The sequence below is a fragment of the Canis lupus genome, chromosome 7 (assembly GCF_011100685.1).
Source record: "Canis lupus familiaris isolate Mischka breed German Shepherd chromosome 7, alternate assembly UU_Cfam_GSD_1.0, whole genome shotgun sequence".
In the NCBI taxonomy this organism is placed as follows: domain Eukaryota; kingdom Metazoa; phylum Chordata; class Mammalia; order Carnivora; family Canidae; genus Canis; species Canis lupus.
The window spans coordinates 20,496,121-20,511,964 of record NC_049228.1 but is presented as its reverse complement, the minus strand read 5'-3'; the positions used below and the strand labels follow the sequence as shown (position 1 = coordinate 20,511,964).

The 15,844-nt window shown below is 43.1% G+C and overlaps 1 protein-coding gene and 1 long non-coding RNA gene across 5 annotated transcripts in view; one reads left to right on the top strand and one right to left on the bottom strand.

Annotated features, from left to right (window-relative positions):
• ABL2 (ABL proto-oncogene 2, non-receptor tyrosine kinase) overlaps positions 1–5,548 on the bottom strand; it is a 115,724-nt gene extending 110,176 nt beyond the window's left edge. For all 4 annotated transcript variants that reach the window (XM_038542368.1, XM_038542372.1, XM_038542370.1 and 1 more), the window contains exon 1: positions 5,172–5,548. In XM_038542368.1, coding sequence (XP_038398296.1) covers positions 5,172–5,328 — 157 coding nt within the window. In that variant the 5' untranslated portion in view covers positions 5,329–5,548. The remainder of the gene's footprint in view (positions 1–5,171) is intronic.
• Positions 5,549–5,729: 181 nt separating this feature from the next.
• LOC119872668 lies at positions 5,730–14,840 on the top strand. The gene is made up of 3 exons (XR_005361628.1): positions 5,730–6,027; positions 13,270–13,303; positions 14,572–14,840. It is a non-coding gene; the product is annotated as an uncharacterized LOC119872668 (long non-coding RNA).
• Positions 14,841–15,844: the final 1,004 nt, after the last annotated feature.

Below are 15,844 nucleotides of genomic sequence, written 5' to 3'. Positions count from 1 at the left end.
TGCAGATTTGTAGGTTAATAAAAATGTAACAACTTATTTCTTTTTAAAAGTTTAGCTTCTCATAAGAACCAATGACTACATTGGAGTACCTGGCTGGCTCAGTCAATAGAGCATGCAACTATTGATCATAGAGTCCTGACTTCAAGCCCCACACTGGGCGTAGAGATTACTTTAAAAAAAAAAAAAAAAAAAAAAAGATTTAGTAACCACTATACTAGGCCATAGCCTAGTATAAAATTAAAATTCTTTTGCAACAGCCTTCCTATTCTTTTCTACAATATCATTTTCAACCTGGGATGTCTACATCTTTCATTCAGCAAAAATTAAAACATCAAGTATAGATCCAGAGTAAGCAAATAAATCACTCCACTTAAAATGATGAGTTTAAGGGAATATTTTATTATTCAAAACTTCCCAATTTAAGGTTAATCTTTTTTAAAGATTTTATTTATTTATTCATGAGAGACACACAGAGAGGCAGAGACATAGGCAGAAGAAGAAGCAGGCTCCATGCAGGGAACCTGATATGGGACTTCATCCTGAGACCCCAGGATGATGCCCTGAGCCAAAGGCAGACGGCCCAACCAACAAGCCACACAGGTGTCCCATTTTAAGGTTAATTTTTAATAGTATTTTCAGCAAATGAGAGAAGTTGAAGTGAAATCACTAAATTATTGCAATGTCTGACATAATTAAAAACAAGAAAGTATCCAACCCTAGATTACTAGTCACAGAACATCAGCTCACTAAAATGGTTTAATAGCTGAGCTCAGAAAAGTCATATAGCTCTGACCCCTTTCATATCAAAACCAGCCCTATTATATTTATTCCTTTTAAATTATTTTCATAAAAACCACTTTTGGCAAGGCAGACTATTACAACTTACCATATATGAATAATAAAAAATACCATTTCTTTCTACTGAAGAAAAATCATGGACTCTGATAAGCCATTTCTATAAATCTGTACATTTTTACTGATTAACTACAGGCTGTGATCAATTAACTATAAACACCACTGCACTTGGACCAGTCTACAGATTAACTACAAACAATTTTTGATCTACATTTAAACCTACATATAAACTCAAAAGCCTGCCAGATCTAATAATTTTTTAAGACTTTATTTATTCATGAGAAACACATAGAGAGGCAGAGACATAAGCAGAGGGAGTAGCAGGTGCTGCACGGGGAGCCCAATGCCGGACTCAATCCCAGGACCCCAGGATCATGACCTGAGCCAAAGGCAGATGCTCAACCACTGAGCCACCCAGGTGACTCAGAGATCTAATAATTTCACATAAGAAATTATGTACTAATACTTCAAGACAGCTATTTGTACACTAGTTCCAAGATCAGATTTTTTGTGTAAATATCAAATGATAGGTTCAGGAGCTTTTGAATCTGATTCATTTATTTTCAATTCAGAATCTACAACTGTTTGGTTTTTTTCAAGATTTTAGTTAGTTGAGAAAAAGTGAGCAAGACAGAGAACCCACGCACAGGGAGAGAAGCAGACTCCTCCCTGAGCAGGGAGCCACATTCAGGGTTGATCCCAGGACTCGGTCACAACCTGAGCTGAATGCTGACGCTCAACTGACTTGAGCCACCCAAGTGCCCCTCTATCACGTTTTTCTAAGCAATTCTCAACTAGGAGCAATTCTGCTAAATGTCCTGGGGGAGGGGGGGATGTCTGGAAACATTTCTGATTGTCACAACTGGAGGGGAGGGTTGCCAGGAAGGCGTGCTACTGGCATCTAGTGAGGCCAGGATGCTGCTCAACATCTTACAAAACACAGGAAAGCCTCCCACAATAAGGAACCATCCACCCCGAAATGTCAATACTGCTGAAGCTGAGAAACTCTAGACCACAGAAAAGTTTATAAACACGGGATCCCTGGGTGGCTCAGCGGTTTAGCACCTGCCTTCCGCCCAGGGCATGATCCTGGAGACCCAAGATCAAGTCCCACGTCCGGCTCCCTGCTTGGAGCCTCCTTCTCCCTCTGCCTGTGTCTCTGCCTCTGTCTCTCATGAATAAATAAAATCTTTAAAAAAAAAAAAAAGTTTATAAACACTCATCTGTCTAGAAACAGTATTCACTTCATCTTTGTTTACTGTATTACTATTTGCTAATGACTGTCTTTTCGTACTAGACTTCGGCAACAAACTTATCCTATCCCTGTCCTTTCAATCAGCTTCTAACTCCCAAACTTGTCGATAATCATTATCTCAGCCAATTTTAAAATCTCCTAGTCTTTGACACACCTCTATTTTTATAATAATAGTGGTAGTAATAACAGCAGCTAACACATATTAGCTCTTACTATGTGTCAGGCACTAAAAGTACCTTCCGTATATTGACTAATTTAATCTAGGTACTGGGGATCCCTGGGTGGCTCAGCGGTTTCACGCCTGCCTTTGGCCCAGGGCGCAATCCTGGAGTCTCAGGATCGAGTCCCGCGTCGGGCTCCCGGCATGGAGCCTGTTTCTCCCTCTGCCTGTGTCTCTGCCCCTCTCTCTCTCTCTCTCTCTCTCTCCCTCTCTATCATAAATAAATAAAAATAAATCTTAAAAAAAATTTAATCTAGGTACTATTATTATTAGGTGCTCTTATCCCCATTTTACCAATGGAGAATACAAGGCATAAAAAGGTTAAATAACTTGCCTAGGGTCACAAAAATAAACAGTTAAGCCAGTTTTCAAACCCACACACAATGGCCCTTAATATTCCAAAACAATCTCTATTCTTTCATCTTCTATACTGAATCACGAAGTCCTTTAAGTTCTACAAGGACAGGGTCTCTTATGTTTAAAGCAATATTCCCAAAGCTCAGTTACATAATAGGTACTCAAAAAACTTCTGTTTATTGGATGAATGAAATATCTCTCGAACTTTCCTGTCCTATTTCCTTTGCCTCCATTTAAAGCCAGTCTTTCAGCATTTCATACTTGGGTTTGTTAATATATTCTATGAATTAGCCAATCAGGTAAACTGATATAAAATCCTCTGCCACATTTTCCATCACCCATGCCCAGTTAAACATATCTAAAGCTTTCTTGGCACTGCTTCAATTAGAATAATAAAATCTTAAGAGTCAGAAAGTACCTTTGGGATCAACCAGTCCAGTATTTTGCAGATAAACCCAAAGATGGCAAGTAACTAAATCTCGCAGCCAAGTAGAGCTAGGACCAGAACTTGATTCTTGCAATTTTTCCTCTAGGATTCACTCCTGGAGGACTTGCTTCACTCCCAACAGATGTCTCCTCACTATCCCATCAGCAAATCATGTTAATTCCCATTGTTCATGCTCAAGTTGTTTCTCCTGCCCAGCCTGCCTTCTTTTCCTTTTTCAAGAGATTCGAAACCTATCCACCCTTCAAAATCTCTTCTTATTCCATTCTTCATGATATTCCTCCTTCTCTGAAAAGTCTGTCTTCAGTAAGATCCTGGAGGAAGAGAATCACTGTCGCCTACTGGGCCAAGTTTGATGTACACTAGCACTTCCCACAAAACTAGGCTAACTTGGATGATCTTCCTTGAAAACTTATTATCCATTCTTTCCTCCAGTGCTTTAAAAAGTGATTTTAATAAAGACTAACTCACATATAGCACCTTCATAAAATGTTCATATATCTGGAAGAGAAGCTCACTCACATCTTTAATAGTACACATGTAACACCTGAAAGGCCCCAAATCACTTATCTTCTCCATTTAGAAACAACTCAGCATATTCACAAAGTCCAAACCCAGAGCTCTCGGATACAACTCAGCCAAAAGCCACAGTTCCTTGGGTTCATCTCTTTCTTTGCACACTACCATCTATCATCACTTCCTCCAAAACTCCATTTCTAACAAATAATTCACACTTCTTTTTCTTCCTCTTCTTCTGTACATTGTGTATTATAGAACCATGTCTCTTTTATCCTTTATTACTTAGTGAAAACTCCAGTTTGCTACCACTCATCCAACCTCAACTACCCAGTCCTCTTTTATATATTAAGTCACATCTACCCCTTCAGCCTGAAGTCTCATGGTATTCCAACCCCATGAAGGTCAATTTTCTTTTTCCCCCTTCTCCACTCTTCCTTCCTCTAGAAAAGTGGTCTCAAAAGTGGTGTGGGTGCAGCTCAGATAGTGCAAAAGGATCCACTGGGCTGCAGGGAAAAAAAAATAAATTAGAACTCTCATTACTTATTTTTTTCATCTTACCCTTTCTTAAATTCTATTTGTGTGCATTCATAAGTTACATAACGTACTGGTACAGCAGAACAAGTACATATATAATTAACAGATAACGAATTCTTGGAGTACGTGCTCTTTTACTGATAAAAGGGTATGATCAAAAGAGTTCGGAGACAATCATTCTAAAAATACCTCGATAATAAGACCAAAGTAATAGGTTCCAGACTGCAGAGGATTTATGTACACATGCACAGACTGCAGGAAGAAAACTCTTGTTCATATCCAAAGTCCTAACCATGCCCACCAACCTCTAACCCCTGCCAGCTTCTCAGAATTGAGTCCTACCCAAGAGCTCAGAACATAGGACAGCCTGGCAAAGCCTTTCATTTCCAGTTTGGGGGGGGGGGGGGGGGGGGGGGGAAGGGGGGTGGAATCTCAAAAGCGCTGAGATACTACCTTTATCTTTGCCATATTAGAGTATTTCTGGTCACTGCTCTCTCTTCTGACACTGCTCATAGTCTGACTTTATATGTGTGTATACTTTATACGCCAGTAGCTCCTGAGATGCGGTTCCTATTTCCAAATCCCTGGAGGCACAACCCCATTCCCTTCGCAGACGACCGGGTTACACGAACACCTACTGGACTGAGCTCACACCTCCCAGCATCCTTGCCTCCCCTGGCGATACTATCCTCCGGCCTCCCCGAGCCACACAGTCTGTCCCAGGGGAGAGGACAGTCCCTCCACCGTCCCTGAGCCCACTGCTCTTTCCTTCTCCGCCCCCGGGAGCTGCCAGCCAGGCTGGAGGCGGGCGGGGGGAGGGGTGTGACTCGACTCCCGTGACTGGCCCAGATGGCAGCGGATTCCGCCCCCACTCTCAGGCACCCCGCCACCCCCCGACCCCCCAGGGCCGCCTGTCTCCTCCCCACCCCGCCCCAACCCCACCCCCGGCCTCCCCGCGCCCTCACGCCGCTCCCACACACACTCACCGTGCTGGGTGAAGATATTGAAGCCGGCCTCCGCGGTGCGCCCCGCCAGGTCCCGCCTGCGGCCGGAGGGCCTGGCCACACTGCCGACCCGGATGCCGCGGGGCTGCGGCTGCTGAAGCCCCGGAGCCTCCCCGACGCGGCCCACCTGCTGCCCCATCCCTGCGCTCGCGTACTCCCGCGCCCCCCGCCGACCCCAGGTCACATTCCTCCTCGGCTCCGGCCTCGGGCTCCCGGCGCTGCTCCGGCCTCTCCTTCCCAGTCCAGGCCCCGGCCCCGAGCGCTCGGGCCGCCGGCGGCTCCGCACGCGGACTCCTCGCAGCAGCCGCCGCGCTGCCTCTGGGCGACTCACAGACTCTCCCCCCGCCTCCTCCTCCCGCGGCTCCGCGCCCCCAACGCCGCCGCCGCCGCCGCCGCCATCTTTAAACCACCGAGCGCTGGGAGAGCGTGGGACAGAGCGTCTCCCGCCCCGCCCCGCCCCCCCTCCCGGCCAGTCACCTCCGCTTCTCCGAGGGAGGAATTCCCGGAGGCCCCGCCCCCGGCCCCGCCCCCGGCCCCGCCTCCTCGCCGGGGGGTCCCCCTCGCGCCCACCTCGTCCGCGCGGCCTCCTCCACGCCTTCGGGTCTTTCGGGTCCTCCCGCCCTTCGCGCCCCCCGGGCCTGCGGGGTCTGGATTCGTCTCCGCCGACCCCTCCCACGTCCGGCTCTCCGTGCTGCCGCCTTTCGGAGGTGCACGGTCGAAAGCCTTCCCGGTCCCACCTCCACCTGTCAAGTCCATCAGGCGCGCGCGGAGCGCCCCAGGTGCACAGCAGGCACAGTTGGGACAGGAAAGCGCAAGGCGTTTGCTGCTTGCCATCCAGGTGAGCATCCCTGAAACGCCCGGGAGGATCCTTTTCAACACCGTTCTCAGCAGGCCTAGTCTAAGATTATACAAAATGTACATGAGGGTCGTACAAAAAAGGTACGTTATTTCATTGCAATTTTTTGAGACCCTTTCATGATGTTAAATTGTCCTCGCCTCCGTTGTCTGCACTCTGCAGCCTCATTGGAGAGACACTTACGGCCCCATTCCTCGTATTACCATGAATTCCTTTTGAACTCCTTTACCGTCTAACCACGTGTTGTTACCCTTACAGTGCTCGACAGTAAAGCTGATGGTGCCACTGGTGTGCTTTATATACCGTGCCCGTGGTCTGGTCTTCCTTTGATGACAAAGGAGAAAAAGAAAATTTCTCTTTGACCCTGAACTTACTCATCATTAATTTATTTTGTCCCAAGAGAGTGACTCAAGCAGCAGTGTTTGGATACATGCAAACACATGTGTATGTACAAATATTCACAAATCATTGTCCCACTGCACACGCTTGCATCTTAATATTGATCCAGTTTTTTAAATTCTCAAGGAACTTGGTAACTATCTTCTTACTCTTCCTTTCACTTCCTTATTTACTTAATACAAAGTATCTGTTATTACAGGTTCCACACAGAAAATATGCTTAAAGTTAAAGCAGACAGGATAGGAGACATTTCAAAGAAGCAACAAAACATTCACTAGGAAGGTAGGTTTAGGGGGGAAAGGCGGATGCGGCTCTCCTTTACACACCTTTCATAGAACCAGGATGACCTTAAAAAAAAAAAAGAAAGAAAGAACCAGGATGACCTTAGATGGACCATCCATTGACATTGATACTATCAGAGCACTATGGAATTATTCCATTGTGATCCAGGGTAACCCCAAATAACTGAAATTGCCCCTCCCCCAAATGGTAACAGAAACACTGTGCTTTAGCACTAGATAGAATATGAATTTTCCATTTGGATCAAAGCTTTCCTGTGTTTAAAATATTTTTTTCCTTTTAATTCCTGAAGCATTTGCAACTACTGGGGAAAAAAATCAATTACAAGGGATAAAGGTTATCATAGAGGTAGAACTTGGTGTATTGTTTGGTTTTTATTATCTGAGAGAATACTAATTTAAGCATAGCAGTCTGGCTTCTCTGCTAATTCATGCATGGTACATAATAGATGAGTATAGTACAGTGGCTAAGGGCAGGGATTCTGAAGCCAGACTGAGCTCAAAACTGGGCTCTGATACTTATTAGGTAAATACTTCACCTTATCCATGAGGTGATGATGATGACAATAATACCCACCTTATAGAGCTGTTGTTAAAAGTAAACTGGTTAACAGAAAGCACTTAAAACAGCATTTGGCATTTAATAAGTGTCAGATAGCATTTACTACTAGTACTCAAAAAAATAGTGTTATCAGAAGTCCATCAGATTTTCCAAGCACATTTTTTTCAAGTGGTGTAGCTTAAATTATGGAACAAATGTTACAGTATTTATTCGGGTGAGGCTCCCTCCACCACTTGCCACCAGCTAACAACAAAAACACCAACCAATAAAAACACGTGGAATCATATTGCCTTATTAGTCATCCCTATGTGATTATGCATATGTGGACTATTATATAATACCTTTGTTTTGTATGTGAAGATTTTTCTACCATTGATTCTTAAGATCCTATCTTGACTGCAACAAATATCTTTCAGGTGGAGACTTAAGATATGCATTATCTTGTAGATATTTTCCATTCTTTCATTTTCATTTATTTAAAAGATTTTATTTATTTGAGAGAGAGCCAGAGAGATCACAGAGGGAGAGGGAGAGGCAGAGGGAGAAGTAGACTTGCTGCCGAGCAGAGAGCCTGACGTGGGGCTCTATCCCAGAACCCTGAGATAGTGACCTGAGCCGAAGGCAGATGCCCAACTGATAGAGCCATCCAGATACCCTCATTCTTTCATTTTCAAAGTGAAATGGGAACTTTAAGAATGGGGGATGGTGACATACTAAGGAGAAACCTGTTTCATTAGGTGTGGGAAATGATTTCATCTCAATGTAAGCAAATTACCTTGCCTGAGGATTACATTTAAAACAACTAGGGATCCCTGGATGGCGCAGCAGTTTAGCGCCTGCCTTTGGTCCAGGGCGCGATCCTGGAGACTCGGGATCCAATCCCACGTCGGGCTCCCGGTGCATGGAGCCTGCTTTTCCCTCTGCCTGTGTCTCTGCCTCTGTGTGTGTGTGTGTGTGTGACTATCATAAATTTTAAAAAAATAAAAAAATAAATAAAATAAAACAACTAAAACATTTAAACGATCCCAAGTAGTACCATCTCCAACTGAACTGAGGGCAGCTGTGAGCTCCAGGCAGGGGCAGAAACCAGGTGAAAAGAAGTAGCTTGGATGGTGCAAAGTAGCTCAGGGATGATTTCAACCAACTGATAGCCAGGGGCACCAACGTTAACAAAGCAACGTTGAAGGCACAGATGCTTATCATCTTTACCTTCTCTGTTATAGGAGCAACAACACTATTTCCAGAAGCAAGGGACTTGTGAGCAATGCTTCACTGATCCCTGTCTTTACCAGTCTGCATTTCCAGACTATTGCCACATTCTTACATTGTCTTTTCCTATCTACTTTTTTCTCTACATGTGAATGAACAGTGTTCATTTAGACTCAGCTCATCTCAGCTGCATTCTGCTGCTGTAAGCCTTTCCTTCCTAGCTTCCTTTCCTTCCGAGTAACCGACTAACACAAAAATATTTCTTCTGCTCATCACTTTGACAACAGTGTTTCCCCTCCCCTATTATGTACAATGTCCAAATTTTTCACCTGTTTCAAAAATTATTTTCCAGGACCCCCTGGATTATAATTGCTTGATATATGTCATCCTTTGTTCCTCAAATCTCCACCTCTCCTATGGCAGGCATATGTGTTTTATCCAATTAGCCTGTTTCATGATGTCTTCTTTCTTAGCTATGACTTTTGCAATAATCATATTCTCCGCAATATGGTTCCCAAGTGACTCCTCTTACAGTACTCAGGATTCTGCTCAGATCCTGTCTTCTTCATAAGAGAATCTCAGACTCATCCACAGACCCTTAACAGTTTCCTTGGATTCTACTCAGTACCTAAAACAAGCACAGCTGGTAATAACTCTTTGCCTTAACATTTGATTACCTTCCTCTAAGGTAGTTGGAGGGGAGGTGGTGTTGCAAGGCTCCACAATGATCCCTGTCTTTACCAGTCTGCATTTCCAGGCTAGTAAAGGTGTGAAATTTTGACGTGTGGCTCAGCATCACAGGGTTGGAAAGAACCTTAGAGGTCACTTAGGCTAGTCTGGAATTCCCTCTACAATAACTCCAGGGAGGGAACTCATTTACTTTGAGGAGTTCTTTTTTGTTTTTGTTTTTGTTTTTTAAGTTGGGGGGGGTGGGGGTGCCTGGGTGGCTCAGTTGGTTGACATTGGGCTTCAGCTCAAGTCATAATCTCAGGGTCCTGAGATCAAGCCCCGTGTAGGGCTCCCTGCTCAGTGGGGAGTCTGTTTCTCTCTCCCCTCCACCACTCCCCCAACCCCCACAGCTCATGCTCTCTCTCAGGCCTGCTCTTTCTCTCTCAAATAAATAAATTAATTGTTTATTTAAAAATAAAGAGAGAGACAAAGAGAGAGCAAGAGAGTGCACGAACAAGGGTAGGGGCAGAGGGAGAAGCAGACTGTTCGCCAAGTAGGCAGCCTAGGGCTCCATCCCAGGACTCTGAGATCATGACCTGAGCCAAAGGCAGATGTCTGCTCAACCAACTGAGACCCCAAGATGCCCCTAAGGAGTTTTTTAAAGATTTTATTTATTTATTCATGAGACAGAGAGAGAGAGAGAGAGAGAAAGAGAGAGAGAGGCAGAGACATGGGCGGAGGGAGAAGCAGGCTCCATGCAGGGAGCCTGATGTGGTACTTGATCCTGGATCCTCGGCATCACGCTCTGGACTGAAGGCGGCGCTAAATCGCTGAGCCACCGGGGCTGCCCAAGGAGTTCTAATTGTTAAAAAGTTCATCCTAAGGATAAACTGACACATGCCTCCTTGAAACTTCTGCCTTTTTCACCCTGGTCCTAGTTCTACCCAGTCGATGAACAAAACAAATCTAACCGTTCTTCTATAAAACTGCCCTTTAAATATTTGAGAACTGTCACATTTCCCCAGATCTTTTCTTTTACTGTTTGTATACATGTATATGCTTGTTTAGTTACATTTATCTCTGTTTATATTATCTATGTGGGCTAAAAATATTTATGTAGATAAATTGGAAGAAAAAATGTCATTTGATATGTAGCAGTTTTTCCTTCTTTCCCATTGCCCCCTAGCTTTATTGAGATATAATTGACATACAACAAACATATGATTTAAGTCATACAACATGTTGATTTGATACACATATTTTGCAAAATTATTATTATTATAGCTTTAGTTAACACTTGCATCACATCATGTAATAACCATTTCATTTTTGTGGTGAGAACATTTGAGAGCTACTCTTTTAGCAACTTTCAAGTATATAGTACAGTATTATTAGGTATAATCACCATGATGTATATTAGATCCCCGGAGCTTATCTCCAAATTAGATGTTCGTATCCTTCAGTCAACATCTCTCCATTTCCCTTCACCTCCACCCTTGCAAACCACCATTCTAGTTTCTGTATCTATCAGTTTGACTTTTTAATTTTTATTTGATTGTTTTTTAAAGATTTTATTTAAAAAAAAAAAAGATTTTATTTTTAAGTAATCTCTATGCCCAACATGGGGCTCGAACTCACAACCCCCAAATCAAGAGTCACATGCTCTGTAAATGAAGCCAGTCAGTGCCCTGAGTTTGACTTTTTTAGATTCCACATTTAAATGACATACAGTATTTGTCTTCTCTCTGACTTATTTTACTTAGCATAATGCACTCAAGGTTATTTTGTTCCAAATGATAGGACCATATTCTTTCTCATGGTTTTTTTTTAATTTTATTTATTTATTCATGATAGACACAGAGAGAGAGGCAGAGACACAGACAGAGGGAGAAGCAGGCTCCATGCAGGGAGCCAGACGCGGGACTTGATACCTGGTCTCCAGCACCAGGCCCTTGGCTAAAGGTGGCGCTAAACCACTGAGCCACCAGGACTGCCCTCTTTCTCATGGTTAAATAATATTCTCGTGTGTGTGTGTGTGTGTGTGTGTGTGTGTATCACATCTTTTTTTATCCTTCTCTAAGCTGTTTGTGCATGCAGTACTTTAGATTTGTTTATGTGTGGTCTGTCTCTGCATTATTCTTATATTAAATCTTTAAAGGCCTGTACAGTGCCAAATACAGTTCCATTTATAGATTGGCACTTTAAAAGTTTTTTTGGATGACAATGAAGAGGAGGAGAATTCTTATCTGGCTAGGATAGAGTCATTCGCTTTGAAGATAAGGAGTTGGATTAAATGACCTCTTGGTGTTTTGTGGGTTTTTTTAGCCCCAAGGGTCTATGATTCAGTATTTCCTTGATTAAAAAACTTTGTAAGTTATTAAGAGACCATTTCAAACAATTAGCAAAGTGCTATATAAAATGTTACAAGTGGCAATAATAACATCTATTCATTGTAAATTAATAAATTAGTACTCACTCCTTTTCTATGGTAACAATGAATAGCTGACTAAATCATCCATTTGACATGTAGCCCATATGTAACTATAGTGTAGTAGAATTGGACCTGGTTTACAATGTTACAATCTATGTGTCACTATACACATTGTTTCAATTGGGTCTTCAATGAGGTGCCTGAGTGGCTCAATCTATTAAGTGTCTACCTTCAGCTCAGGTCATAATCCCAGTGTCCGGCTGTGTCCTGTGTCAGGAGCCCTGCTTAGGGGGGAGTCGGCTTCTCCTTCTACCCTTCCCCCTGCTCATGATCTTTTTCTCCCTCTCTCTCTCTCTCACTTTCTCCCTCTGTCTCTCAAATAAATATTTTTTAAAAATTGCATCAAGATCATTCATTACCCAAGTTGAAGGCAAATGCTCAACTGCTCAATACACACACACATTGTTTCTTTTTTAAAAAGATTTTATTTATTTATTTGAGAGATAGTGACAGAGATCAGGAGTGAGAGCATGAGTGAGGAGAGGGAAGACAGGCTCCCCGCTGAGAAGGGACCTCGACACAGGACTCCATCCCAGGACCCTGGAATCATGACCTGAGCCAATGGCAGACACTTAACAGAGTGAGCCATCCAGGCCCCCTTACATGCATGTGGTTTCAATTGCATAACAAACCATCCCCAAACCTAGGGCTCACAATAATGATTTATTACTTCTTGCAATTCTATGGATTGCTGGACAATTCTGCTGCTGAAGGCACCTAGGCTCACTCATGTGACAGCATGGGGAAGGAGGGTCCGCTGAGCTAGAAAGTTCACAATGGCCTCATTCACATATCTGGCAGTTGGTGCTACTGTAAGTAAAAGTGTCTCCATTCTCCTCCATCTGGTCTCTTATGACCTGAGCTGTGTCCTCCCCCAAATTCATATGTTGAGGCTTACAACTCTATTTGAAGATAGGCTCTTCAGGATGCCTGGGTGGCTCAGCAGTTGAACATCTGCCTTCGGCTCAGGGCATGATCCGGAGTCCTGGGATCAAGTCCCACATTGGGCTTCCTGAATGGAGCCTGCCTCTCCCTCTGCCTGTGTCTCTGCCTCTCTCTCTCTCTGTGTCTCCTATGAATAAATAAATAAAATCTTAAAAAAAAAAAAAGAAGATAGGATCTTCAAATAGGTGATTACGTTAAAATGAGGTCATTAGGGTAGACCCTATTCCAACATGAGCAATGTCCTTATAAGAAGAGGCGGTTGGGACACAACACGCACTGGGAAAGATGTGAAGACAAACCAAGGAGAGGTGTTGGAAGAAACCAACCTTCCCGAAACCTTAATCTCCTATTCCCAGCCTCTTGAACTTTGACAAAGTTGATGTTTGTTGTTTAACTCACCCAGTCTGAGGTACTTTGTTATGGCAACACTAGCAAACTGATACAAACAGTCTAGCCTAGTGGAGAATAAGAGGTGTATTCGTTTGCTAGGGCTGCCATAACAACAGAGCACAGCCAGGGTGACTTACACAACAGAAATTCATTTTCTCTTAGTTCTGCAGGCTAGAACTAAGGCCAATCCAAGGCCACAGTGTCAGCAGTGTTGATTCTGCAAGCTATGATAAAGAATCTGTTCTTTGCCTCTCTCCTAGATTCTGGTGGTCTGCTGGTAACCTGTGTTTCTTGGTATGTAGTAGCATCATCCCATCTCTGCCTGCATCTTCACATGCTTGCTGTTCTTTCTGTATTTGTCTGCATCTAAATATACCCCCTTTTTAAGGACATCGATCATATTGAATTAGTGCCTATCCTAATGGCCTAATTTTAATCTGATTACCTCCCTAAAGTCTCTATTTTCCCAATAAATTCATATAGTGAGGTATTAGGAGTTAAGACTTCAACATACAAACTTTGGAAAAATATTCAACCTATAATAACACTGAACTTCCTCATAGCATGGTGGTCTTGGGATTCTAAGACAGCAAGAGTAGAATCTGCAACATCTCTTGAGGCTTATGCTCTAAGACTCTCACAACATCATTTCCACCACATTCCATTAATCAAAGCAAGTCACTAAGCCAGCCCAGACTTAAAGAATGGGGAAAGAGACCTTATGCCTTAATAAAAAGATTAGCAAAATATAGCCATGGTTTCAATCTTCCATATGGTCTTATCCCTTTTTACAGTTAACTATATGGCCTTGGGCTAGTCACAAAAGCATAGATTCTTAGATTCAGAAGGGACCGAAATGAAGCTTATTCCCCCTACTGCATATACTTCCTCTGCCCCTTTCTTTTCTCAGGCTCTCCTTCTCTGTCCACTCCGTGAGCTATTCCTGCATGAACTCATCAAGCTTCTGTGTCTGTGCCTATGCTGTTACCTGTTTTATTTTTATTTATTTATTTTTATTTTTTTAATTTTATTTATTTATGATAGGCACAGTGAGAGAGAGAGAGAGAGAGAGAGACAGAGACACAGGCAGAGGGAGAAGCAGGCTCCATGCACCAGGAGCCTGATGTGGGATTCAATCCAGGGTCTCCAGGATCGCGCCCTGGGCCAAAGGCAGGCACCAAACCGCTGTGCCACCCAGGGATCCCCTGTTACCTGTTTTAAAAGCCAATTACCTGGGATCCCTGGGTGGCACAGCGGTTTGGTGCCTGCCTTTGGCCCAGGGCGCGATCCTGGAGACCCTGGATTGAATCCCACATCAGGCTCCTGGTGCATGGAGCCTGCTTCTCCCTCTGCCTGTGTCTCTGTCTCTCTCTCTCTCTCTCTCTATACTATCATAAATAAATAAAAAATTTTTTAAAAAGCCAATTACCCCTTCCTTTATTTCTATCTCTTTATAAGAATAAGCATGAGTCCTGCTTGATGAATTTCATGAACAAAACACACCCATGTCATCAGCATCCAAGTTTTTTTTTTTTTTAAGATTTATTTATTTATTCATTCAGAGCAAGAGACAGGCAGAGAGAGAAGCAGGCTCCATGCAGGGAGCCCGACGTGGGACTCCATCCCGGGTCTCCAGGATCACGCCCTGGGCTGCAGTCGGCGCCAAAGCGCTGCACCACCGGGGCTGCCCAGCATCCAAGTTTAAAAGCATGATGTTAACAGCATCCCAGAAGCTGGGATACCCCAGAAGGTATGAACATTCATACCCTCTATCCAGTCTCTACTCATACTCTCCCCACTCCATAAAGGTAACAACTCTGCTGACTTTTAATTGCATGTGTTAATTTTTTCATGTTCTTGCACTTTATGTAATGGAATCATACAATATGTAATCTTTTGTGTTTGACATCTTTTACCCAAAAAATGGATGTGATTCATTTCTATTTTTGTTTATACCTATACAGGTTTTTTTTTTTAAGATTTTATTTATTTATTCATCACACACACACACACACACACAGAGGCAGAGACACAGGCAGAGGGAGAAACAAGCTCCACGCAGAGAGTCTGATGTGGGACTTGATTCCGGGTCTCCAGGATCACACGCTGGGCTAAAGGCGGCGCTAAACTGCTGAGCCACCGGGGCTGCCCACTTTTTTTTTTTTTTTTAAGTAAACTCTAGGCCCAACATGGCTCTTGAACCCATTACTGCAAGATCAAGAGTCATACACTCTTTTGACTGAGCCAGCGAGGCATCCCATATATTTGTAAATCATTTTTTATTGCTGTATAGTATTCTATTGTATGAGGATATGCTATACTTTATTTATCCAATCTGCTGATAAATGTTAGGGTAGTTTTCATTTGGGGCTATTACAGATACTGCTGTTATTAATATACTAGTACATGTCTTCTGGTGACCACAGATAAGCATTTTGTTAGATATTTACCCAGAACTTAGAACTAAGTTAGAGCTAGATACCAATATTCCAATGTGCTTTTACCAATTTATTGTTCTGCAAGTAGTATGAAAAAGTTTTAGTTGCTCCAGATCATTACTAACCTCCATCCTTTAAATTTTTAATCCATTTCACACTTCTTTTGCTGCCTAACTCCTATTTGTTTTTTTTTTTTTAAGAAGGAGGAGGATTTACCTCCTACCTACCTACCCACTTCATCAATTAAGATCAATTAAGACACCCAGATGCCCCTTGTACCCTAGTTTTTAGAAGCTATCTGGTTAGAGTTGTTGGGGTTGGTATGAAGAATGACAAATTGGCCCAAGTATAAACTGAAACATATCTTTGGTGAGCAATTTAGCAGAATCTATTACTA